This window comes from Hemitrygon akajei, chromosome 17 (assembly GCF_048418815.1).
Source record: "Hemitrygon akajei chromosome 17, sHemAka1.3, whole genome shotgun sequence".
Classification (NCBI taxonomy): domain Eukaryota; kingdom Metazoa; phylum Chordata; class Chondrichthyes; order Myliobatiformes; family Dasyatidae; genus Hemitrygon; species Hemitrygon akajei.
The window spans coordinates 46,125,374-46,152,531 of record NC_133140.1 but is presented as its reverse complement, the minus strand read 5'-3'; the positions used below and the strand labels follow the sequence as shown (position 1 = coordinate 46,152,531).

The window sequence follows — 27,158 nt, the reverse complement described above, 5'->3', positions numbered from 1 at the left end:
TGTCTGCTATGTCCGAGTTAAGCCGTTTCAAAAAAAGGCACAAATAATGGCATAATCCTTGTTAGTCCTGATGAGTAGCACTAACTCGTCCGTCTTATTTGCAAGAGAGCGGACATTTGAAAGGCAGATTTTCAGGAGAGCAGTAAGGAAGCCTCTACGACTGCAGCGTACCAGAACGCCTGCTCGTTTATCTCCGTACCTCTTGGATATGCGCATTTTCTGGCAGGCATCATTGCTCTCAGTAGGAAGCAGCTTTAGTGGTAAATCCTATCTTTTACTCATGAATACAAGTAATCAGGTTTGACAAAATACATACTATATTTAACTGCACAGTAACAGTGGGAGCACCTAAAACCATGGCACCCAGCTCAGAGTCAGGCGTCAGAAGAACATTAAGGCAGTCGATGTGACATAATCGTGGATGTGGGCTTCAAATCCAGATTTAGTGAGAGGAGTTGTATGTTTGGAGGGATTGAATAGTTGTAACTTGAAGGGTTCAGTTTCAAACCTTTGGCAGGTAGATGCTTGTGTTTAATAGCAAGGGAATGGAGGTTGTGATAGGATTTAAAGGTAATGATTTTAATCATATAATTAGATAAAGGAAATGTCTTCTTTGATACTAGAACTTAAGCAAGTATTGGTGTCGGTGCCCATATAACTACAAAGTTCGGAAAAAAAACCATCTGGTTCACTTATGTCCTTTAAAGGACAAAATCTATAATCCTTACCTGATCAATATGATTTCAGGTCCAGAGCAATGTGGTTGATTCCAGATTCTTTAACACACTAGCAGAATGCTTAAGATTACCAGTGTGTTGATGTAATGAAGCAGACTTGGGAGTTATCAATAGATACGCTGGTGAGCTAAGGATCGACCTTTTAGCTATTTAATATGGCAGTGTTCATTTTTTAAACAGTCACATTGATTATACATATAACAGTTCATGAACAATAAAGACAATATAGAGCAAAAAGTTTTAAAAAATTCCACATTTATTATACACTTTACAGTACAAAATTCATACAAAATCATTAAATTACTGATTATGTTTTGAGATGAAAAATTTTTTCTACTTCATCTGGCATCTCACATAGCAACAGCTACAGGATCTTCTCTAGTAATAGCAATAGCTTGCTCAGCCTGTGGCAACTCTGTAATTTCCATCTCCTCCATTTGGTTGCTGTTTTTGGCTCCTGTAACGGTAAGTTTATAGGCATGTTGAAGCATGGTAAATTGTTAATTTACAGATGAATGCATCACTCACATTCATCTAGTTAAAGAAGTGCAGGATTCCCTGTTCACTATCCACCCAGGCTTCACCTCCGGGGCAAGGATACTTGTATCTGGTGGGCAGCATCTTTCGCTCCACCAGGCCCGAGTACAGGTCCACAATCTCTTATCTGAAATCCTTGGGGCCAGTTGCATTTCGGAATTCAGAATCATTCCTTATTGGTTCCGGGACCCCCCGCAGATACCAAAAAACATATATACTCAAGTCCCTTATTTAACCTGGCTCAGTGCGGGTGGACTTTAGGACCCGGCAGAGCTCCAGACCTACGCACATCCTCCCGTATACTTTAAATTATCACCAGATTACTTATAATAGCTAATACAATGTAAATGCTATGTAAATAGTTGTTATACTGTATTGTTTAGGGAATAATGACAAGAAAAATATTTTATTTCCAACAAAAACATTCAATAAAACATAAAAACATACAGCTTCAAACAAACCGAATCAAACACATGGTAAATGTGTTTATTGGAATAAATGTAGAATGTCACTGTCACTATAAAACTTCAGTAACTTGTCTTTCTGTTTCTTTAAATCATATACAGTGGTAGTTCTGACATCATATTCTTCAGTAAGATGCCACACAGTCACACCATGGTCAAGCTTCTGCAATAACTCCACTTTCTGCGTTATTGATAATGATAGACGCTTCCTTCTCTTTTTCTCATTGATACCCACAGGGGTATCTGCAGCTCTTTTTGACATTTACACAGTGAAATTAAACACAAAGTCAACAGTGAACACAAAATATCAGCGAACAGCAAATGCACGTGTAACCAGTTCTAGCGCTGAGCCACAACTGACGTCTGGCGGCCTCTGCTAGTGCTGCCACATCACACCTGAGTGACGTCAGCTGTTGGCGAAAAGAACTTCTGTTTTTGGAGCTTTTTGGATTTCAGAATTTCGGATAAGGGATTGTGGACCTGTATTAGGAATTATGGTTTAGAAGAACCGCCCCCACTATCTCATAAGTGACATTCCTATCAGTTGGCACTGTAGCCAAGTACAGTAAAAACATTCTCAATGACTTACTGGGCTAGAACCATTTTAGTGCTTTACATTGGATCACCATGAAAATATGAAAGCAATAATTTGCTTTGCGTCAGGGAGATAATTTAAGAAGCATTTATTCTTGAAAACAACTCGATACATGATGTTAGAACACGCACAAATCACAGGGATGTAACAAGGAAATATTCAAACTAAGTTCCTGCTGCCACCTGCTGTTTCTTTCCAAATTGACAATGGGTAAAGAGGTGGAGCAGGTATGGTCCCTCCCAATGTCACCAAATGCTTCAGTGCTAATCTCCGGACTTTCAAATACCACTTGGGCAAATTACCAAAGGGTACCAGAACCCAAAAACAGTATTCATCCATTCTTACACTCTTTCTCTCCCAAACATTAAATGCAAGAATCCCAGTAAAAGCAATGATTCAGAATCTTGCATTCTCAAGAAAGAAGAAATTAGGAATACTCTCAAATACAAATAATAAACTACTCCAATTCATGTAACTGAGAACGCCAAAAATGATTCCATAAAATAGGAGAATAGATAATAGTGTTTCCACTTGTACCATTAATTTTGTCAATGTATTTTCATATTTTTAGCCTTATAGTGCAGTTTTTGAACTTTATTCTTCTCTCTACTTACCAAAGAGTGGATCTAAAGAACAATTATCCATCATTTCTAAAGGGACTGAAATTCCCATGGCCTTTCGAATTCCAGCAGTACTGGTAATGTCCCCAGGAGTTACTTGGCTTGCCAATTCTTTCAGATTTCCAGTTACCTTCTCAGCTGAACAAAAAAATAAGTTATTTTCAGTAGTTATAGGAAGTAGAATAACATTGGCTACATTACTGTACAATTTTAATATAAATCCTGATTTGTAATTATCAATATTTAATCTCAGGCCTTTCAGGACATATTGTGAAAGCCATGTTTAAATTTGATTGGTTCATTCTGTAATCTTTTCATTCTCAACCAGTTTAAAGACAGTACATAAACTCTTTTGACCAACAAAGCACTTCAAGTTGAATTCAGGAGTTTACCCTGAATTCAGGCTAAAGATGACTTCAAAGTCTGATATTCATGGCATATATATTGAGACACTCTTAAAATCCTTATAAAACTTAAAAATAAAAATCATTCTTCTATGAGATAGCTCACATTTATCACAGGAATGTAATTTGATGTTTGTGCTTCAATAAGCTTTACTCCAAATTATTGCTCTAATCAATATTTAATTTTTGAAACCCAAGGATAGTTTAACAAATACTATTTTCAGCAGAGAAAATGTTCTTTATATGTTGTTTCTACTATTACTTATTTTCATAAACTAAATAGGATTAGATCAAAAAATAATTAACTGTATAATTATCAGTTTCAAGATATATTCTTCTTGGTAAGATACACTGACATATTCAAGATTAGAAGTTCAGTTCTGGAGCATGGTGAAATCAACAAAAATAAAGGAAAAAGCATTTAACGTAACGTACAGCACAGGAAAAGTCCCTTTGGTCTTTTGATGTTGATTTAAACTACGTATCTATTTGTACATGGTCTACATCTTCCCACCCCCACCTTGTTCATCTCTTCTGAACAGTAGGAAAATTAAATTCTTAATAAGCATTGTAAATTTCCCTGTAGCTGAACCAATATATGTACTGCTGGTCATACAGACACTGGACTTACCAAGTAACAACTCTCTAATAGAAGGTCCCAACAGGCAGATCATAGCTGACGAGGGTCGGGTTCCGAATCGTTCATTCTGTGCTTGTTGAAGATCTTGTAACAGTTTGGTAGTTTCATCAAGCTTCCTTTGAAACATTTTACACTCTGAAATACAGAAACAGAATTAATCTTACAAACTTTTAAAGGATACCTCTTTAAACTGTCAGCACTTGGTAAAGTACAAAAGGACATCTGAATGGTGCGTTAATATCAGATAGCCAAGTCCTTCCACCATTGTAAATACTCTAGCTGATTTTAAAAAAATGTTTTATAAGCACAAGATACTGACTACATTTTCTGTACAGTCTAATCTATTGGATGTGTTCCACAGCCTTTTCATTCGCCATGTTTTACACAGATAAAAGAGCTTAATCTGTTTTTAACAGTCACATTAGAACACATGGCCTCATCTTAGAGAAATCTGTTCCACCCATTCCCCTCCAACAGCTTCATTGCTACCAAAAACTAAATTGTTACCTCTCTTGTTTAAACTAAGGATTCAGGACCTGGAACATTAATTCCTTTCCTTTCCACAATATTTGCACAACTTGCTGAGTATTGCAGCATTTTCTATGCTCTCTGCTGTAGTGTCTGTCTAATAATACCAGTTCTGAAAAGCTTACATACCTGCTGATTCAGGTTCTGCATTTATTAATGATTGTAGAGAAGCAAAATTGTCGTAAGCACGCCCACAACTTTGTTCCAATGGCTGCAGAGACTCAGCTGAGGAAACCTAGATAAAGCAAATTGGTAGGTGACACAGAACAAGCTTGCACTGCAGTTTAATCTTATTAAGGAGTCAAACATGGGTGAAATGCTAAATGTGGAGATGGTGACTCTTCAACTAGACCTCATGCTTATTTTGTTTCCCCAAACAAATGTGAAAATTATTTTCAAGACTCCACAATTCTGTAGATAATGAGGGTTATAGTATGTAAGGCCGGAAGACGGAGGAGCAGAATTAGGCCATTCAGCTCTTCGAGCATGCTAAACCATTCAGTCATGGCTGATTTATTTTCTCTCAACCCTATTCTCCTGCCTTCTCTTTGTAACCTTTGATACACCTTACTAATCATGAACCTATCAATCTCTGCTTTAAGTATACCCAGAGACTTGGCCTCCACAGCTGTATGTTGCAATTAATTCCACAGCTTCATAGCTTTCGGCTAAAGAAATAACCTCTCATCTCTGTTCTAAAGGGATGTCCTTAAATTCTGAGACTGGTCCTAGATTTACCCATTGTTGGAAACATCCTCTCCATGCCCACTCTATTTAGGTCTTTGAATATTTGGCAAGCTTTAATCAGATCCTTCTAAACTTCAATGAATAAGGATAAAGTCCTATTGGCAGACATTTAATAGGTGAAAATTTGAATGCAGTTGTTGTTTTCATTAGAGCTGAACAAACCTTAATTTTTTCACCATATCTTTTGTCTGTATTACAATCACCTTTTCTTTTTGATGGCTTTTGCCAGTCATATTGAGTGCAATTAGAACTAAGCTTTTGGAGATCTTCATTTATTCCATTCTTTGAGTTTTACAGAAACTAAAACCCAATCCTGCTTGTTTGAAGTTATGCTGCTGTTTCAACCTTCCTAGTATATAATTCTGATTAAGAACATACACAAGCATCTCATTTACCAAACTGGGAGTTTTGAAAGTCAGTTAATGAATGATTAAACATGCATGGTGGTACTCTTTGTAAGATCAGCAAATCTTTAGAACAGTGTGAATAAAAAAAATGAAAAAGTTGCAACTATACTGCACCTTAATGCCCTCCATCTCAGGAACTGAAAATATGTTTAAAGCATTTTCAAGACAACGAACAGTGCTATTACAAATTGACTGAATACTGGCAAAAAAAGCTTTGCACCTTCCAGATTTAACTAACAGGGCAGGTCAGTATTATATCAGCAGATATTGTTAGTATTACCTGTGTGTCTTCAGTGCTGTGAAGAATCCTCACTTCATCTTCATGGTTATCACTGGACTGTAAAAACATGATAATGAAAATAATGAGTATTTTCATCAGAAAAAATACTTCAATGTATGTTTACTGCAAAAAGACTGTCAATATTAATTGAAAAATCAGTAACTGGCCAATACCAGAGGACATCCGTTTCAGGTGAGTGGAGGAAAGTTTAGGGAAGATGTCAGAGGTAGGTTTTTTGTTTACAGAGTGGCGGGTGCTTGGAATTCACTGCTGGGGATGGTAGTAGCTGAGTGATACAATAGCGACATTTAAATAACTCCTGAGAGGCACGTGGATGTAACAAAAATGAAGGGTTACACAGGCTGTATAAGAGGAAAGAGCTAGATTGATCATGAGGTAGGTTTATATTGGTTAGCACAACACGATGGGCTGAAGAGGCTATACTGTTCTATGAATAGAGACAGATACACCTATGGTTATTGTATTATATAAAAATATATACAGGCAGTCCCCGGGTTATGTACGAGTTCCGTTCCTGAGTTGGTCTTTAAGTCGGATTTGTAGGCAAGTCTGAACAATTACATCTGGTATTATTTAGCATCAGTTCGTCAAATGTTTGTCTTAGTATATATTTTACCTTTCTATGCATATAAAACACTTAAGAAACATATGTATTCCAATAATTAAACCACTGTGTTACTTAGTAATAATTGTAGCTTTCATTGGGGCAGGGCCTTTCACATGCTCCATTATTCTCACTTCATCCGTTATCCTTTGAAATTGTTTCGATCATTGACCGACTGTAGCCTAATGCTTTTCCAATGACCGTTGGTGTTTCACCTCTTTCCAAACGCTTTATTATTTCCACTTTATTTTCAATCGTGATCATTTCCCGTCAATGGAACAGAAACACTGCGGGCGGCGGGTCCCGACTCCGCCGGCTCCCAGGTCCGCTGGGTCCTAAGGATCACCACACTGAGGCTAAATGGGACAAGTGGGGGCTGTGCTGGGTTTGGGTATTTGATCCTCCACAATATTCCACGTGGGTATTTAAACTGGAGGTGGCAGTGTTTTTTTTTTTACGAGGTCGAGTTGTGCACTCGACATCAACCTGGCACGGATGGTACAGGAGTCACTGGATCGACATCAACACGGCACAGGAGCGATCTGTCACTGGATTGAACTCGCTGATCTCACTGCACCACCAGCCGACTGGAACGGGGGGGGGGGGGGGGGGGGGGCGGCAGGGTCAGGGTGAATCTTACTAAGAAAAATTTAAGCCAAATACAAAGTTAAACATTCAACACAGTGTCAATGGCAATGACTTAAAATGGCAGACGGCATTCTCCTTTGGTTCGTTAGTACGAGTTGTCCGTAAGTCAGACGTTCGTAACTCGGGGACTACCTGTACTCACCATCTAAGATAATAAATGAAGTATTAAAAGGAACAAACAGCATAGCAACTTTACAAAGATGTTTGTACATTCATTGATATGGAACCAATAACTTCCCAGAACTATTAAGAAACCAAAGATGAAAAGAGAAATTAAAGCAAACTAACATTAGTGAAAAGTATAGTACTGGAGAAAACAACAGTGCTGAAAGCCTCTAGGTCCTTAGGGCTTGATAAACTGTATCCCAGGGTACTAAAATGAGACGGCCATGGAAAAAATAGGTCTATTGTGTCATCTTCCTAAACTTTAAAGATAATTTGACAGTTCCTGCAGATTAGAGAGAGGTTAATGTATCCCCATTAAAGCTTCATTAATCTAGCAACATGGCACTGCTGAACTAGCAAATTAACAAACTATTGATGCGATTATTAATTATATCCCAAAACACTTGAAATTCAGCTTTCCTTTAGATAGTACACAACAATATAACAACTTTTTAGTGAACCTGGTAAGTTTCAAGGTATAATGGGACATGGGGCCCAGGGAAACATCACCTGTAAGCCAGCTGCTGAATCATGTGATTTTCTGGACAATAGATTGTTTCAGAACAGTTTTAAAAAAGCAAAAAAAAAACCACAACACAAGGAACTACAAAATAGGGAAGCATTTCAAAGGAAGGAACAATTATGTGGTTTTCAGGGTGTGCAGGAAGCAAGGTCCATCAAAGTTTCAAGGGAGCATGGGAAACTTAGACACTAAACAAAGTCAATGTAGACTAGAAATTGTTTGACAAGCCCATTACAATTTTTTTTGTGGATATAACTCAATAAATAGATAGTGGATGCATTGTCTTTGTATTTGAAGATCCTTGATAAAATTCATCTAAGAGGTGAGTTCAAAACTAAAGCATGTGCTTGGGATAATATACAGGCACAGACTGAAAACTGTTTGACAAACAAATAGTAGAAACAAATGGTCCTTTTCACTTTGGAAGGTGGTGATGAGTAGAGTGCTACATACAGGGTTCTGTGCTTTGATTCCAGCCGTTTACAATATGTTTCATTGATTTAAATGAGGGAACTGAATATAATACTTCCAAATTTGCCAATGATGTGAAACTGGGTAGGATTAAGAGTTGTTAGAATGCAAAAAAGCATTCAATATGATTTAGATAAGTTCACAATGCAGGCAATTATAAGTTACAGTATGATACAGATAAATGTGAAATTAGCAATTTTCAATGTTAAGAAAAACAAGTAGAGTTTTATTAAAATGGTCAGAGATTGGGAAATGTTTCTGATTTCCTTGGATATGAATTCAGCATAACTACTTGAAAAGAAACATAATCTAGACAATCAACCATCCTCTCATAGAATAGTGGAAATTTATAGGAATAAGTTGAACCTGTTGTATCTGTGTTGATGGCTCCATAGCCCTGTAGGCCACTGTTCTTCAAATGCTTATCCATGTAACCATTAAATGTAACAGCAGTGTCTGCTTCTACTACACCTTCCACAGTGCTACATTACAGTGAGTTTACCTACTGCTCTTTGGATGAAAGTATTTGTTCTCAAACAATATTTCTACTAATTAACAAATCTATGCCCCTGGTTATTTACCTTAATGTCATGAGAAATAGCTCCTTTCTGTTCACATTGTTTGTACCTCATAATTTTTTACATATCAATTAAATCTCCCCTCAGTCTTTGTTGTTGGAAACGACATTGATTCTCGGCAGTCTCTCCTCTTTACTATAATCTGCCATCCCATACAGCATCCTTGTGAACGTCCTCTCCTGTCCAATCACAGGTTACATACAGGGTATTATCTCAATTCTGCACAATATTCTTCAGCCAACTAAACCAGGCAATCTTTACTCTAAGTGAACTTTTTGCATTGGTTAGAACTCATTCACAAACTTAAAGAAATTGACCTGCCCCCACCTTTTTCGCTCTCCCACACCATTACTTGCTCTCAATTTCCTTTCATTCACCTGTTTCACTTCTACCTGCTATTCAACAGTTGTTTCTCCTCCCCCTCTTCTTGATTCCCTTTTGCTGTTCTCTACTACATTACTGTTGCTTTCCTCAGAACACGGAACGTTCCAGCTGAGCACAGCCTGACAGTTCAGCAAAAAGGCTGATCGGGGAGAAGCAAGGTGGCTGTATAAGGATGTACACTTTTAAAAGAAAAAAATCTGACAGACAAGCAAGCAGGTGGATTAGGAAGCATTAGAGAGGGAAGGAGTCAGGCAGAGACACACAGCCTCTGCTCTCCACTGTAAATTGAAACTACCTTCAAGAGAAAAGTGGCAAATAATAATTCAGCCTTTATAAAAAAAAACCTAAAGCAATTCATAGGAGAGTAAAAAAATTACTTCCTCACGACTGCCATCAGTCTGAAGTCTGTTGAGACAAGGGAATAGCTATACCCAGATATATTACATTTATAAAACTCAATATAAATATGTTCTTTTGCTGGGGAATTATCACCAATTTACTAAATCCTTTGATCTCAGGTAATACCACTGGAAAAGATTTACATTTGTGTGTTAATCCACTACCACTTAATGCAAATATCTAGGTTGATGCCCCAGTGCAGTACCGAGGGAGCACTGAAGGCACCTTCCAGACAAAATAATAAATCAAGAATACTGAGCTGAAGAAAAAAGATCTCACAGTACCATTAGGAAGAAAGCATGGCAATTCAAAATGGTTGAGTCAGGTACAATTACAACAGTTAAGAGTTTTTTGGATAGGAACATGGAGTGGAGAAGTTTGAAGGGCTATGGACTGAACATGGGTTACTGGGACTAGCAGGAAGGTTGCTGTCTGTGGTTGACAATGGACTAGTTGTTGCATGCACTTGTTGCTGTGCTATATTATTCTACAACTCTAATCATCTCCAATAACATCCAATATTTATCTTTCAATCAACTCTATACCTAATTATCTGGCCATTATCTTAAGAGTATTTGCTGGAGCTTACTATATAATGAGCTTTCTGGAAAGTTTTCTTTGCTAGTGACTGTGTTAGAAAAGTACTGTAGATATGTTAAAATGAATGGAAACCATCCACAGAAACAAAATCTTTTCTCTTACTTGCCAATAAAGAAAATCATCTAATCATAATGTAATTTCAGTTTTGACGATGATGCCAAACACCAGCAGTAGTGAGTAGAGTTTGATCAGATTCAGCATGGTATGAGAGGCATTAGTTGAGACCTGATGGTTATAGTTTAGCGGTTTTCTTGATTGGATTAGTGAAATATTTCTAACGATGGACATGGCTAATTGTACTCAATATTATTTTTTTCACCTCCACAAAACTGAAATAATATACAAAGCCCTGCACTTAGTTTAATGACGATGTTCAGATACCAATGGAAAAAATATTTGTGGCAGAAAATTGCAGACTTACTAGTTCCAGTTCTTTCAGTGATTTAGAATGTTCTCCATTAGTCAGGGAATCCAATAAATTATCCACCATGTTCACGCTGTAGTCTTCATTACTTGCCAGGAACTGCTGAACACTGCAAACAAACAGATTATTTAATACCGCTAAAGTTTCTTATTTGCCCTATTTAGATAGTAATTTGTTCCTACAAATTCAAAATTCACTGACTTAAGCACAGTTAATTTAGTGAGTGATTTTGGCCTTTTTAACAGCTTAAGCTGTGTAGTAATTCTTCATATCACTTTTGACAGTAAAGATGAATAAATCAGCGGTGTGCAACTTGCCATTACACTTGAATAATCTATGCATTAGCAAATAACAGAATATATATTATCAAGTGGCATCACATCTTTTGTATTTAAAACACATAAAAACAGATCTGGCAAGAAACAAGCAATGCTTAGCATCTCCTCAGTTTTGGAGTTCAAAAATAAATGTCCTTCTATGCTGTTAGCTGTGATATCTCACCACTTATGAACTGATGGATCATACACTGGTGCAAACTATCAAAATGAACCCTGCGATCGTGATTCACACCTCTTGTAGACTGCATGCCAGAAGCTTTCTTTAAAGAAAGAAAACTCACCTAAAGGAACCTGGAGGACTCGATTCATTACTATAGGTCGAGTATACAAGGTCAGAATCTTCTTTGCTGAGATTAGCACAAGTAGAATCATATACTGGAGCATAAGAGCTGAATGGTCCATAGTTCAAATATGTCACTGCAGCAAAGTGTTGAAAAAAAAAACACCTAGTGAAAATGGTTGCGTGAAAGCAATTTCACATGAAAGACATGAAACAAAGGTTCCTTAACTTATGTTAACTACCTCAACTTTTAGCAACTGACTGCTAAAAACTAAAGTTAATCAAAAGTAATTTTCATCTTAAAAATTCCTGATAGAAATGAACAGAAATCTCAGTTAAATGATAAACTGTCCCATACAAGTTAACTCAGGGTCAGTTCTCTATGTGCTTTTACTCTTAAAGTTCAGTTCAGTTTCAGTTTATTGTCACTTAGAAACCACAAATGCAATGTAGTTAAAAAATAAGACAACGTTCTCCAGAATGATATCACCAAAAAAAGATGTTACAACGCACTGGTAAGAGCACTCATTTCAACCAGAGGCAGCACTAACCTGGAATGACTTTATTACGTTTGTCCTCCTTAAATCCCTGAAGAGTGTTGATACCTGACTGTAATCTACCAGCCATCATACCAAGCTTCACTGGGCAGTAATTTGTATCTGTAACAATTAACAATACATGCTCTAACTGAGCAGAAAACCTGGGAAGCACAAGGCTGTTCAGATGCTCAAATAAAGTTAGATGATAACGAATAACAGAGACACTTAGATGTAACACTGTATGATAATACGAAGGTTTCATTCTTGGGCTTTGCCTATGAGTACATTTCACAAAAGGGCTGTTGATTCTCATGGCTGCAGGGGCATGGAAATGTGCTTATTCATCCAGCTCAGATCCACACAATGTAACATTCACATTAGAGCACACATCTGCAGCTTTGCTAACAACCACCAGAGTGGCTAGCATAGGAAACAAGAAATACCATGGAGGGATAACTGAGATTGCTTCTCTAAGGCTGGGCTCAAAACATTTGAACATGAACAACATTCACTCAGTGGCCTCTATGACCTGGTAGAAACTGATGCTAAATCAAAAATATTCAGCTTTGTAAGGCAAGGATACCTAACATTAATGAAAAAGGCGAGCAGGCAAACAACATTGACCAACCCAAGAATGAGCAAATGACTGCAGATCTGATACACAAGGCCTATAGGTGCAATCCAAGGCATTGCCTACCTGCAAATTCAAATTACCAATGCTTTCCTTGCAACTGGAGTGAAAGGTTACAGTGTTCTGACACCAATTTAACTGGATCTTACCTCCCATGTCGGGCTCCACTGGATTCAAAATTCCTAGGGTGGTAGTACCATCAATTTTTCTTCTCTGGAATTCAAACTATAAATAAATATTAATAATTTGGGAACATTAACCATTTAAATATTATTCTCTTCAGATTTTCTAACCTGGATGTAGTGATAAAACTTCAAGTATGTTCAAGACTCGCTGATATCTTATTTAATCTTTAATGTGAATTACAGTCTTTTAAAAAGTACAAGTCAGTACCTGACATACAAATTTACAAAAAGTGATTACCTTGCTGTTTACTTTACGCCGTGTGAGTTTTCCAGCTGATTCCTCAATAACACGATCAACCTTTTCCAATTCCCTGTCAATCACATTACTGCTACTGCCAGGTGGATCCTCCCTAGATTCCTTTTCTGACCTGTGCACCACAAAATAATCGCTTTGAGTTCACCACCATTTCACCACTGCCTCCACATAGCCTCATAATTAATTCTGCTTTACATTAAAATTTAAACTTCAATTACTGAACCTTTGTAATTTTAACGTAGTACAGGAATGATCAGAAAAAAACCATTTTTGCTCCTGTAGCAATATAATATTATGGTTTGAACAATTCTTCAAATAATAAATAGTACTTGGATTCAGTTAAAAGCTAGTAATGAATGTCACTTCCATCATCTCATTCTGTCTGTTCCTCTGATTTAGTTCCTTTATTCCTCAATTACTGCAATATAGTTTCGCAGATACTGAGAGACCACTATTACCTCAGAGTGAACGTTAGGTATGAATTTGGATGCTCAGCATTCCAGGCTATTTTACCACATGATGTAACAATTAGGCTGTTTGTATTACACAATGCACTTCATTAAATTCCATTACTTAAAGAACACTCAGCAGTTGTTTATGACCAAAGATACTGATAATGCATCTTAATACTGTATGGTCAGAACTTACAGATATTAATTCCTACAGATATAATTTCATTACATTGTAATACACACCCTCAAAACAAATCAGTAACTATTTCTGAAGTACTCTAAAAATTTACTGTCAAGAGTTAAAACATAATCACTTACTACTTGAGAATTCATTTCTTTTGCCAATCGTAGTGATCAATTCTTTTAAACTCAAACCAATTAAATAGAAATGTATTCTTCCCTGACTACAGGTTCCATATAAATAATGGAAATAACAAGCAGTTTTCACAACACCTTACCTTCTGTCCTCATTCCTCTGATCAGCTGATCTTATTCTTTCATTTTTCATCGTCTCCCATACGATATCCATGTCATCCCTCTTGTGCTCCTCACTGCATTCTCCCACTCTCAGCTTCTCTCCCTGCTTGTGGGACTTCTCCAGATCCTGCATGAAATCTATACTATGCTTCAAACTTTGAATTTTCTCCTAAGAAAACAATCATTTGTAAAGGTAAAAGAAAGTATTTTTGGTTCTATTCTGGTGACAATGCAGAGTTCATAATCATAAACGTTACTTCATTTGCTTTCTTTCATGTAGCCTTCTGTCAGTGTCTGAAAATATTCCCTGCATTCATTATGGAGGTGTCACATGCAGAAAAATCAACAACACAATTCTCTATTGAGCAGATAGTGTCCAAGAGTCATAGACTCAGACAGCATGGAAACAAACCCTATGGCCCAAAATTTCCATCTGAGCTAGACCCATTTGCCTTTATTTGACCCATATCCATGAGATTCTGGAGCAGAATTAGGCTGTATCTCAGTCACTCAAGTCCCAGCAGCATCCTCATAAATCTCTCTTGCATTCATTCTAGCTTTGGGTGACCACGACTGAATGCGATATTCCATATGTGGCTTTACCAACGTCCTGTAGAACTGCAACATAACATCTCGACTTCTAAACTCAGTGCCTTAACTGATGAACACCATTGTGCTTCACCTCTCTATTTACTTGTAATACCACTTTCAATGAACCACACACTTGTACTCCAAGATCTGGCTGTTGTACAACACGGCCCTAATGTTAACTGTGAATGTCTGACACTACCTTCGGAAAATGTTACACTTACATAAATTAAACTCCATTCGTAATCCCTTGGCTCACTTATAAAGCTAATTAAAATTCCTTTGTAAATCCTGATAACCATCTTCACAGTCAACAACATATCTATTTCATTATCATCTGCAAGCTTTTTAACTAAACCTTGTACATCCTCATCCAAAACTTTGATATGATGACAAATAGCAAAGGTCATGGCACTGAACCTTGTGGAACACGACTAGTCACAGGCTTCCAGTCTGAAAATTCTCTCTATGAATCCTAGGCAATTCAATTTGGATACAGTAGCAGATAGCTATTTATTTTAGATAAGGTGATGACTGAATGTGAATCTTCAGAGTTAGGGATCTCAGATCATTAAAGACAGTCATCAATTACTTGGAAACATTCAAAGTTTCAAAACGTTTTCCAAAAGTTTTAAAGGCCTATGACTAGTGGTGTTCCACAGCTTTCAGTGCTACGCCCATTGCTATTTGACAGCATGTAAGGAGCAAAGCCACTTCTGCCAAGTCACCCAGTAAATTTCATCATGCAGTCACAGTGATGCACTGCTTTTTAAATTTATTTTTGTTTCAATCCAAACAAAAATCCAATTTTATAGCAAGTAAAATTTCTAGAAAAAAAGCTCTTCACAGGACAGAATATTTGTAACTTCATTTCCACTCAATAGAGTGAAATTAATTGTACTTTGTAATTCAGGTCTTTCCAATGACAATTTCCTCAATGATATGGGACTCAAGACCCACAGATCTTCAAATTAAATTTTTTATCAAAGTACATATACAACCCTGCGATCCATTTTCTTGCAAGCATTTACAGTAAATACAAAAATAATAATAATAAATAAGCAATAAATGTGAGAACGGAGAGATGACGAGTCCTTGAAAGTGACTCCATAGGTGCTGGGAACAATTCAGCGTTGGGCTGAGTGAAGTTATCCCCTCTAGTTCAAGAATCTGATGTTGAAGATACCTTGCATCATACACTGAGGAAGTCACCTGATGAGGAAATCATAGCCTTTGGCCAGGAGCAGATGTTATCAGATGGTGCCTAACCTTCATAGAGTGTTTCGACCCTTAACCACTACCCTCCAGCTAGCGGGTCAGCAGTGGTGGCGAAGTCACTGCCCATCCGCTCCTGACTTCCAGCTCAACTCCTCTCGCCTGCTCCATATCCAACAAGAGGCTCTTCCTGCTTCCTTCCCCATCCTGTGAGCTGCTTGGTTCTTGCTCTTTTCATCAAGGCTCAGCGCAGACAGCAGCCTCCATGCTGAGCTTGCTGGGAACCCTCTACAGCCAATCTCCATGGAGATTAGCCACATCTGCCACCCTTTGTCCCTGCACTCCTGGACTAAGGTCTGGTACTTCTGGCCTTCCTCTCATGAGCCTCCTTGCATCCTTCCTCCCATGGTACTGTGAGCTCCAGCAGGATGATTTTCTTGTTTTTGGTGGATCACAATGCGATGTCTAATTGAAGTGTGGTTTGCACCACCTCTGGGAACTGCAGCTTCCTCCCCACATCGACCCTCATCTCCCATTAGGCATTTTGCAGCAGAACGGATTTAGGCCTCTTTGATACTGATTGTGTATGATCAGCCATGATCACAGTGAATGGCGGTGCTGGCTAGAAGGGCCAAATGGCCTACTCCTGCACCTACTGTCTATTGTCTATTGATATGATTGGCGTAGCCCTCTCCTCGATGACAATAACTGCCTTGTTTGCCTCTCTGCCAGCTGGTCTCAATTTACACCTCTCCCGCTCCAGTGTGTCAGCAAGGGACAGCAGGACATTGTTGTGGCACCACCTATACTGTTCTTGTTCCTGAACCTAGTGGTGTGCTTACTGAGGCTCCTGCATTGCTTCCTGATGGCAGCAGTGAGAAGAGAACATGGCCTGGATGGTGGGATTTCTTGATAATGAACGTTGCTTTCCTGCAACAGCACTCTGTGTAGATGTGCTCAGTGGTGGAGAGGGCTTTAACTGTGATGGACTGGGCCACATCCACTATTTTTCTATACAAGGACATTGGTGTTCCCATACCAGGCTGTGATGCAACCAGTCAATATACTCTCCACCACATATCTATTGAAGTTCTTTAAAGTTTTATCTGGCATGCCAAATCTTTGCGAACTTCTAATAAAGGTGCTGTCGTGCTTTCTTCATATGGCACTTACGTGCAGGACTCAGGATAGATCTTCATAAATGATAACACAACAGAATTTTAAGTTGCTGACCCTCTCTACCTCAGATCCCTAAAGAGGACTGGCTCATGGACCTTTGGTTTCCTCCTCCAGAAGTCACTAATCAGCTCCTTGTCCTTGCTAATATTGAGGGAGCGGTGGGTGTTGTGACACTATTCAGCCAGATTTTCAAATTGCCTCCTTTATCCTGATCTGTCACCATCTTTGATTTGGCCAACAGCAGTAGTGTCATCAGCAAACTTAAATATGTCTTTGGAGTTGTGCTTAGCTTCGCAGTCATACCACTAAGTATAAAGCGAGTAGAGCAGGGACTAAGCACACAGCCTTGTGGCGCACCTGTACTGATGGTGATTGTGGAGGAGGTGTTATTGCCAATCCGCCGACTGGGTATCTGAAAGTAAGGAAATCAAGGATCCAGTTGAACAAGGAGGTATTGAAGCCTAGGTCTTGGAGCTTATTAAATAGTTCAGACGGGTCGAGAGTATTGAAAGCCAAGCTATAGTCAATGAAGAGCACCCTGGGTTGAATAACGAGCCAATGCAATGGCTTCTGCTGTTGACCTGTTGTGACGTAGGAAAATTGGAGCAGATCCAAGTCACTGCTCTGGCAGGGTTGATATATTCATCACCAACCTCTCAAAGCATTTCATCACAGTGGATGCAAGTGCTACTGGATGATAGTCAGTGAGGCAGACTGCCACATTCTTCTTAGGCACTGGTTTAATTGAAGCCTGCTTGAAACAGGTGGGTGCCTCAGACTGTGGAAGCAAGAGGTGCTCAACTCAACTTTCACCTCATTTTAGGAACAATTAGAAGCTAACAATACATGGCGGGGTGGCAGTGGCCCATGGGAGAATGATTAGGATATCCTGCAGATGGAAATTTTGCCAATTCTCTCTTTTCCAAGTCTATGCTTAAATAGAGAAAATATGACTAATCTGCTCTTAAGTTTTCTACTGACTCCTGCTCAAAGCTATGACACTGAGATTTCCCCACATTCTTATGACAATAGATGACTTGGCTGTTGAGCAGAACCCACTTTTCATTGAAAACTTATCTTGGGCTTCATGGGATGCCATGGGTTAGTACTATAACAGTCTTCAGTTATCTATCAGATCAGACAATGCCAATCTGTACATTTTACTTGTTGAATACAGAGAATGAAAAGAGGTCTGGAATAAGGAATGGAACTTGTTGGACTGAGCCCATTCTTTCCAACACTAAACAAAAAGCTTGACTGCTAAATGCCCATTCAAACTGGTATCACGGTTAAATTTCCAAAAAGATAAAACTCAGCTTTTTATTCCCCTGTTTATTCCTCCCCCCCTTCATATAGACAGCCAAATCAGTTTTTGCCCATTGTAACCAACTTATTGCAATGCCCAGATGCAAGTTCTGCAGCTTTAGTTAACTTGCTTTCTTAGAACAGGCCGATCCTTCTGATATCGGCTCAACTTCTCTCTCTCCAAGATAATGACTTGTCCTCCAACTCTATGCTTCATAATTTTTATGTTCTTTTGTTTGTGTTCTCACTCTCTAATCACCTTCATGATCTTTTACGTGCCTTGCTTCAGTGGGTAGTTCGGAGGCAATGATATTGCTGTATGTCTGGAGTCACACGCTATCCACCACAAGGATTGTAGTGTTTTCCCTTGGGCACTAGTAAAATGATAGACTAGTTTGTTTTGACATGTGTTTTTACCTGGCTGAGGATTTTCATTCCAGAGTGCAACAGCTTCCTTGCAGCTTTGTAGTAAATGGTATCTGGCCTGTTATAGGTCATGGCATTTTCACACATCATTTTAAAATCTCCCTGTAAAATAAAGGTTTATTATGGATTCTTGAATCTAATACTATTATAATAATGACTATTTTATTTTAATACCAGTACTGCTCCAAAATACACTTCATACATTCTATGACATTACACAAAGCACTGTAGAAGAAAATACTATTTTATGAGAACACAACACCATCACAAACAGCTTGTATGATCTGATCATAAATGATCAAAATTTAGTAATTATCAAGTAAATGCCCGTTCCACCAAATGGAGATTTGCAGTATTTGTACCAATTACAGTAATGTGCAAAGCTCTTTGAGATATATATAGAGCTAGGGTGCCAAAGACTTTTGCCCAGTACTGTATTTGTCAACGTGAAGCGGAGAGTGCGTTTGTAAATCTGGCGGGAGCAAAGCATATCGGGGATGGTGAGGGTGGCGTGCCATGGGAGTGTTGTGAGACAGGTAGTGGACCAGTGCTAGGAGCAGAAGTGGTGTGGGTGCAGACACCCCCAGTCCTGAGACACCAGGAAAGGTCCCTTGATTCCAAACAATCGGTTTATTGATCATTACAGAATGTCTCTCTGGTGCTTCTTGCCCCTCCCTTTTTCCCAACCATGATTCCCCTCTCCCTGCCCCCTTCCAATTCTCAGTCCACTATAGGAACCCAGATCAGAATCAGGTTTATTGTCACTCACATGTATCATGAAATTTGTTTTTTTTGGCAGCATTACAGTGCAATACATAAATAGAGTACTGTGCAGAAGTATTGGGCACTCTAGATATATATATATATATATATATGTGGCTAAGATTTTTGTACTGTACTGCATATTATACACATTTGTAATGAAGAGGGTTTGACCATCATCAATAAAAATAGTAAATGAAGTTTCAATTCCTGCCATCTGTTGACATAACTTCAGAACCAGTAGCCATATAAATAACTTTGAAGTAAAGCTTGCATTTAAGATGACTGGATTATGTCAATTTTTAAATAATTATCAAGGACATTTAAAAATAGTTAAAATTATTCAACACCACCTACACCACCCCATTTCTAATCTACATAAAAAATAATTATAAAACATTTTAAAATAATTATAATGGATTATAATGGATCAGAAATATGACATAACGACTCAAATTTTGTGTCAGTGATGAAGTAACAATTCTTGCCTGTGACCTCAAAGAGAATTGCCTACACAGATCTAGCCCTGTTGTGGTATATAACTGGTCTTTCCTAACATTGACTGCTGTCAGCTGCAGGCTACAGTGTGCCTATTAAGTCAGGTTAAGGAAACAATTAAGAATCCTGAGAAAATTAGAAATAACTACACATTTTGATTATATTTTGAATATGCCACACAAAATAAAAAATGGAACAACATTAACACTTTTGAAATCCTTTATATCTTAGTCATAGAATCATACAACATGGAAACAGCTTTTTAGGAGTGATAAAATTAAGCTGATCTTTTTGCCCACATACACTAATCCTATTTGTCTACATAACAACCATATCCTTCTGTGTCTTGCCTATTCAAATGCTGTCTAAATGCCTCTTAAATGAAGCTATTGTATCTGATTCCACTCTATCTCACCCAACAATGCATTCCAAATATCAGTTACGCTCTACGAAAAAAATTACCCTCAAATCACCTTTGAAATTTGTTCCTCTCATTGATGTTCTTTTGATGACCCAAATGATTAGATGGTTAGAAATAGGGTGATTTAGTTGGTGTTGAATGAAATTATGTATTTTGATGTTCAAAAATCATGAGATTTTTTCACAATATTTAAGGTTAAACATATCAAACCAATAGTTGATGAGTATACCTTTAATTCCTCAAGGTTCTGATACTCATTCTTTTTCACCTTCTCCTTCATCGAACTGAAGTCCATTGGTTGCTTAATGATCAGAGAATATCCAGGAGCGATAAAATCAGTAACTGGGAATGAAAAAAATGCATTGGGGTCTTTCCTGTAAGAATGCAAAATGAAAATCTAAAAATATATTTTATGAAGAAAATACCGCTGGCCCATGTACAGGAACTTTACAAAGATCTCAAAACTTAATTTTATCTTGGCAATTTATTTTATCTCAAGTCTAATGAAATGTGATGCCAAAATGAAGTTGATTATTTCCAAGTTCTCAAATCCTTTTGAAACACAGCATGTTCAAAATTATTATATATATTGCAAAACACCAAGAAAATGGTTTGCATTTTCAGACCAGTTTTCATCATTTGAAACTATTATGAAAAAAAACCTGGCCAAGTTAGGACATAGAATCGATAAATCAAGATCTAAATTTAACCACAAGCCCTGCTCTAACTGAAGTACCTTCTCAAAACATGCTCTCAAATTTCCTGATGTCTATTATACTATCCAAAAACATTTGTGATAACTTTACAATTGTTTTTAAAAATGTAGACAGTTTCTGCTTCTCAAAGTCTCCAACTACTCTCGTAACTGACCTCTAAATTATTTTCCCCCTAAATTATCCTCCCCTTAGCCAAACAACATTTTTAAGTAGTTACTACTTGCCTCTGAAGTTGTCTTAAAAGCTGATACAGCAACTCTTGGAAAGGTGTTTGATGTTCTTTAACAAAAACAAAGGAAAACATGTTACCTAGAAATGTATATGATAAAAAGGCAATGCAGAAACTTGCAAACTTCTGATCATAAAGCATGTTCCTTCTAGCCTTGATTTATGAAATCTTGGATTTATAGTGACTGCCAAATTAAGAGAAAAGTTTGGGAGATAACATTTTTATTTGAAAAGACAGTGAAAGCCAACTTCATAACTAACTGTAAAGAGAGTTGGAGAGTTATTCAAAATGATACACAATGGTATGAACACTGTTCCCTTTAAGCTGGGCAGTAACTGAAGTGCTCCCATGCACATAGCCTTTGTTGCCGCACAGCTGGAATTGGATGCAACTAGAAAAAGTTTACAAAATGTATAAGATTTTCTTTGTTGTACTATATTTTACTATATTCTTCAATTAATAAATAAACTCAAAAGTATGTGAGTTTTCAACTTTCATTCTAAACATTCACAGTATGCATATTATATAAAAACATTTAAAGTACCATGTGGTTTTCAGGCTGTGTAAAAAATTCCCCCTCAGAGGAGTGATTGGTCCTTGCAAATGTAAAAAATAATTACAGGGAACATTCTTATGGAATAAAGTTAAATTACTTTCTTAATAAGCAGAACATGTAACATTAGCTGAATATCCCTCATCCATGATGAAATTTCAACGACCGCATAAATGAATAGGAATAAGTACATGGGGAACAATGACAAGAAATGGTTTGATGGAGACAATGTCCCTCCCATCTTAATACATGCCCTCAAGTATTAAACATTTAACCAGGGAAAAAAGATAACGGCTTTCTATTCTATCCATGCCTCTCATAATCTGATAAACCTCTATCAGATCTCTGCTCAGCCTCCGCCACTCCAGAGAAAGCAACCCAAGACTCTCCAACCTCTCCTATAGAACATGTCCTCCAATCCAGGCAGCATCCTGGCAACATAACTTCTGACTCTTGAACTCAATTCCTTGGCAAATAAAATGCAAAAATGGCCAAATGCCTTCCTTATAACCTTATCAATCTGTGTAGCCACTCTCACGGAGTGGCTACATTCTGGTAAACCTCTTCTGCATCCTCTCCAAAACCTCGACATTCTTATAACTGCATGTCAAGAACTGAATGCAATGCTCTAGATATGGCATAACTAGACTTTTATGAAGCTGCAATATAACTCCTAACTCTTGAACTTGATTCATTGACAAATAAAATGCAAGCATGGCCATATGCCTTCTTTACAATCTTATCAATCTGTGTAGCTGGTCCCAGTATAGATCTCAGTGGATCACCACTTGTCACAGATCTCCAGCCAGAGTAGGTCCCATCAAGCACTATTTCTGCTTTCTATGGGTAAGTCAATTCTGAATCCAGAAGGCTAAACACATCCTAACCTTCTGGATGAGCCTTACATGAGGTAACTTATCAAAATCCACGTAGACATCATCCACAGCTCTGCCTTCATCAATCACCTTTGTCACCTCCTCAAAAAGCTAATCAAGTTAGTGAGACATAACTTGTCCTGCAGAAAGCCATGCTGACTGTTCCTAATTAGGTCATAGTTTTTTTTATCCCTGAGAATCCTCTCCAGTAATTTCCCTACCAGTGAGGTGAGTCTCATTGGCCTATAGTTTCCAGGATTACCCCTTCTTGAGTAATTGAACTACTTTAGCTACTCAACAGTTCTCTGGGTCCTTGTGTCTGGCCAGAGAGGGCAGGAAGATATTCACAAAGGCCCAACAATCCCATCTCTTGTCTCACTCAGTAACTTGATGAATATCCCATCAGGCCCTAGGGCCTTCTCCCTCTTTATTTCAAAGTGCCCTAGCAAACAAGCCTGCTTCACAATAATTTCTCCATTCTCCATGTCCTCCTTTGAAAATACTGATAGAAAGTTGAAAGAGAATGTGTGAGCCAGGGACCGAGTAAGCTGAAAGGGAGTGGAGGAAGAGGCTTCCTGGTGTTTTAAGGAGTGTTCTGGAGAAGTGTTAAGAGAGCACAGGAACCAAGACCAGGGTGAATGGAAAGAAAGCCTGAGTAAGTCCTGGAGATGGTAACAAGTGCAAGAAACCTAGCCCCATTGTTTTAAGAGTGGTACAGAAAAATCAGCTCAACTGAATGACAAATCAGCACTGGAAGAGGCTTCATAGTGTATTAAAAAGTGAGTAACAGAGGACCCGGATGAAGGGATGGGAACGTGAGAATGACAACTGGGATGCTGGTGAATGGAAAGGGAGTGTAAGAACTGTGTCTCAGATTAGTGGAAAGGGAGCTTGACAAACATTACTCAGTAAGCCAGATGCTGAACCACTGGAATTTCCAAACAGCTAGATATTAGATATCAGATTTTAACTGTACTGACATCCTACATCAATATCATCAACAAATATATGAAATTATGTGGACAACTGATCAAAATTAACCATGCATTTTCTTAAAATACCTTACATTTATGGATACAATATATACTACTGAAAAAGTATCAGTACAGAAATTGGAATTATTAAGGAGGTTGTTAAACATCAAAAACTCACCTTCCACTTTTATTAAAGGAGAAGCCAAGTGTCTTTCTGGTGGCATTTCAAACCTTGCAGGAGATCGACTCCTTTCTTCCTCTTCCCGTTCACTTGCAGAAGGCTCTTTCTCCCGCCTTTTCTTTTCATCCTCGCAGAGGGGAGAAATAATTAGATAATATACCAAGCTATCTTCATCCCTATTTGCCAAAAGTAAGTTATAATCCATCAAATGTAAAAAAAGATAATGTCCCTTTTGCAGTAGGAAAACTACGAGAGGTGATTAATAGTGGGCAAATCTGGACACCAATTCATACACATTCTCCGACAAGCTTTCGATGAAATGTCAGGCTGCCTGAAACGCCCTGATTCTCTAAAGTCTTGACTGTAAGGTACTTGGCATTCCTATCTATGAAGTGTATAATGATACAATCCCCACTAAATATGAAGGAAAATGAGGTCTTATCTAATTGTGTGCAAGGCAACTTTTCATTGTATTTTATTTAAATATTCTCAGATCTTCTTGCTGGCACAGAAATTTGACTTTTAAAAAGCATGGAGTATTATTTCCTGAGAATTAATTATTACTGAAGATTAAAAAAGTAATATATATATATTATTTTTTCCAAGAGCCTTGTTTTCTTGTCTTAGATTTTGCTTCCTGTATGTAATTTGACATTAAATTAGATACTTCAATGGAAAATTCAAATTTTAATTTCACGGCTGATATCCTTTGTATCTGAGTAATGAATTTTCATTCTGATTGATTAAAGAGATACAGTTACTTATCCTGTTTATATGTTCTCAGAATCCCCTAGTGTCTGAGCTACAATGCTGGTATTTGTGCCATTTATAAAACCTAAGCCGAGCCACACTTCTCTTCGATGCACTAACTCTTCAGAATTTGACTGCTTAGCCGGTCACAGTGATGGGACATTTTAAGATGTGAAACACATATTCAACTTGTCATTATGCTTATATAAAGCTCTGTATCTGAAAATGTCTTTATATACCCATACCTTTCTCCTTTTTCGTTCATCTGGAGTTATTCGTTTCTCCTTTTCAGTTTTCTTTTTCTTTTTTTTCTTTTTCTCTTTGTGTTTATCATGATCAGATTTGTCTTCATTTATACTAGATTCATGAGTTAAACTTGCTGTTGATAATTCTGTTATTTCACTTCCACCCACTTTAAGTACCAGCTTTAATGGCTTATCTGTATATTCTGAAAAACAGAAGAAAAGCAGGGTGTTGGATTTTGAGAACAAGTTTGACTGTTTTAAATTCAAAGCATAGGGGAAACTTAAAGCAATGCAGTCCAGTAAGGAAAGGAACAATGGGTCTGTTTAACAAACATTAGACAAGAGACAAGTTTTGCACCTTGACAGCATTAACATAAAAAAGCTTTGCAACACTACAATTCAACTAAAATTGATGCCATTTTGTTAATCTGTTGAGCTTCAAGGAAAAGGGGATGGAAGGGTTTAGAAAGGAAATAGTAGAACATGGGCCAAGCTGGTTAAAGAAATGGGCACTGATGGTAGAACATAGGGAAAAGAATGCAAAAGAGGCAAGAAGAGGCAAAAGGGGAAGAAAGAGAACAAAGACGTACTCATTTAGGTTGTGAACTTATTAGGATTACAAAACAGTAAAAGCCAGAATTAGCATTTTGAAAAATAGAACTGAATGATGAAAAATAAAAGTAGTATAATTTTGAATTGACTTTGAGAAGAATGGAAGTTGGAAGCTAGACAGAAGAGAGTTGAAATATCTAAAAATAACATCAGTAGTATCTATAGGAAGTGTTACTTCAAGAAAGCAACATCTACCATCAAAGATCTCCACCATCTGGGCCATGCCATCTTTTTGCAGCTACCATTAGGTAGGATGTACCAAAACCTCAAAACCTACAATTTAGCAACACTATGACCAATTCAATTACTTTGCTGTAAAATGGATTTTTGTTTCGTTCAGAGTTCTTTGTTGTAAAAATTAGGTCCAATGTATGTTCAATTTACATTTTTCTTATGAATGCTGCTTATCGTGAATGACACTATGTATCTGTGATGTTGCTGCAAATAAGTTTATCATTGTACCTGTGCATATGACAACAAACTCAACTTCAATAATGAAGAAGCTCTGTTTTGGGTAAACTACTAAGCCAAGATGGCAAATATTTTGTAAAGAGATAGGGTGCACAATGAAGTTATTGAGCTTGAGATAGGGATTCACAGGATGACTTTAATATCTCCATTTTCAAAGAAAGGACATTTCAACTGAACCAAAAGTTAGAGAAACATTCTAGCAACAAAGAGGATAAACAGATTGAAATAAGTAGACAATTTGGTGTTATTAACTAAAACTTGGTAAATCTGACCCTAAGCCTGTGGTTAAAAGGTGGGCAAGTAAAACAAGCTTGCAAGGAAACTGACAACAGGAAAACCTTTGTCTTGGAGGACAGCTATAAGTTTCACATAATGCAGATGCTTTGCATGAATTGTGTTAGTTTGAATTGGTGCTCCGCAACAATGTGTATTCTCGGTGTCAAGACTGAAAACAAAAGCATCTGTAATACTGTTGTTCAATTGGGAAGGCCAACTGGCAATTAAGCAGCACAGAAGTAGCCATTAATTTAAAAGGACTGCAGGAGAAATTGAATTGAATCTCAGCAGAACATATTTGGAATTTGATTCTATGCCTATAATTATGCATTGATAAGGAAGATTAATGATATTCAGGAAATTCTAGATGTGATGATGGCAGGATTTCAAGCAGCTGCTGCTGGAACTGCACTGACTGCAGCTGGTGAGATTAATAGGACAACATGGGCTCACCCATTGTAATTGAGGCCGTAAAGTTATTTTGGTGCTAAATATAGGGCAAAAACCAGACTATTTTGGATAAGGAAAACTAAGGAGAATAGGTCCACTCAGGGATAAAGGAGGGAATTTTGGGCTTGGAGTCAGAGCAAGTGACTGAAGTACTAAATAAGTGTCTTTGCATTTACTGAGAAGAAAGGTTTGGAGGATAGTGAAAGCAAAGTGGGGCATGTTAATGTGCAGGGGCATTCAGTTTCAGGAGGAGGTAGTGCTGGGTCTTCTGAAAGTTATTACAGTGGATAAGTCCATAGGGCCTGATGGTATATGTCCCAGAATATTAAAAGTGAAGAGATTGCTGGGGCTTTGACAAAGTGTAAGTTTATTGCCATCTGACTGTATAGTTGCAAGAAAAAAAATTGTGAACTCTTTGTAATTACTGGGTTTTCTGCTTTAATTATGCATATGTGGTCTGATCTTCATTTAAGTCACAATAATAGACAAACACAATCT

General features: G+C 37.7%; 1 protein-coding gene across 2 annotated transcripts in view; it reads right to left on the bottom strand.

Moving 5' to 3' along the window:
- Positions 1 to 975: 975 nt before the first annotated feature.
- brd7 (bromodomain containing 7) overlaps positions 976 to 27,158 on the bottom strand; it is a 36,416-nt gene continuing 10,233 nt past the window's right edge. The window contains exons 2-17 of one of the 2 annotated variants that reach the window (XM_073070038.1): positions 24,852 to 25,054; positions 23,854 to 23,983; positions 21,269 to 21,323; positions 20,558 to 20,702; positions 18,639 to 18,749; positions 13,916 to 14,103; positions 12,988 to 13,117; positions 12,714 to 12,789; positions 11,946 to 12,053; positions 11,396 to 11,531; positions 10,774 to 10,885; positions 5,960 to 6,016; positions 4,655 to 4,760; positions 3,989 to 4,132; positions 2,948 to 3,091; positions 976 to 1,194 (exon numbers count right to left, since the gene is read on the bottom strand). In XM_073070038.1, the coding sequence (XP_072926139.1) occupies positions 1,088 to 1,194; positions 2,948 to 3,091; positions 3,989 to 4,132; positions 4,655 to 4,760; positions 5,960 to 6,016; positions 10,774 to 10,885; positions 11,396 to 11,531; positions 11,946 to 12,053; positions 12,714 to 12,789; positions 12,988 to 13,117; positions 13,916 to 14,103; positions 18,639 to 18,749; positions 20,558 to 20,702; positions 21,269 to 21,323; positions 23,854 to 23,983; positions 24,852 to 25,054 (1,952 nt within the window). In that variant the 3' untranslated portion in view covers positions 976 to 1,087. The remainder of the gene's footprint in view (positions 1,195 to 2,947; positions 3,092 to 3,988; positions 4,133 to 4,654; positions 4,761 to 5,959; positions 6,017 to 10,773; positions 10,886 to 11,395; positions 11,532 to 11,945; positions 12,054 to 12,713; positions 12,790 to 12,987; positions 13,118 to 13,915; positions 14,104 to 18,638; positions 18,750 to 20,557; positions 20,703 to 21,268; positions 21,324 to 23,853; positions 23,984 to 24,851; positions 25,055 to 27,158) is intronic. The other variant, XM_073070039.1, reaches the window with a different exon arrangement.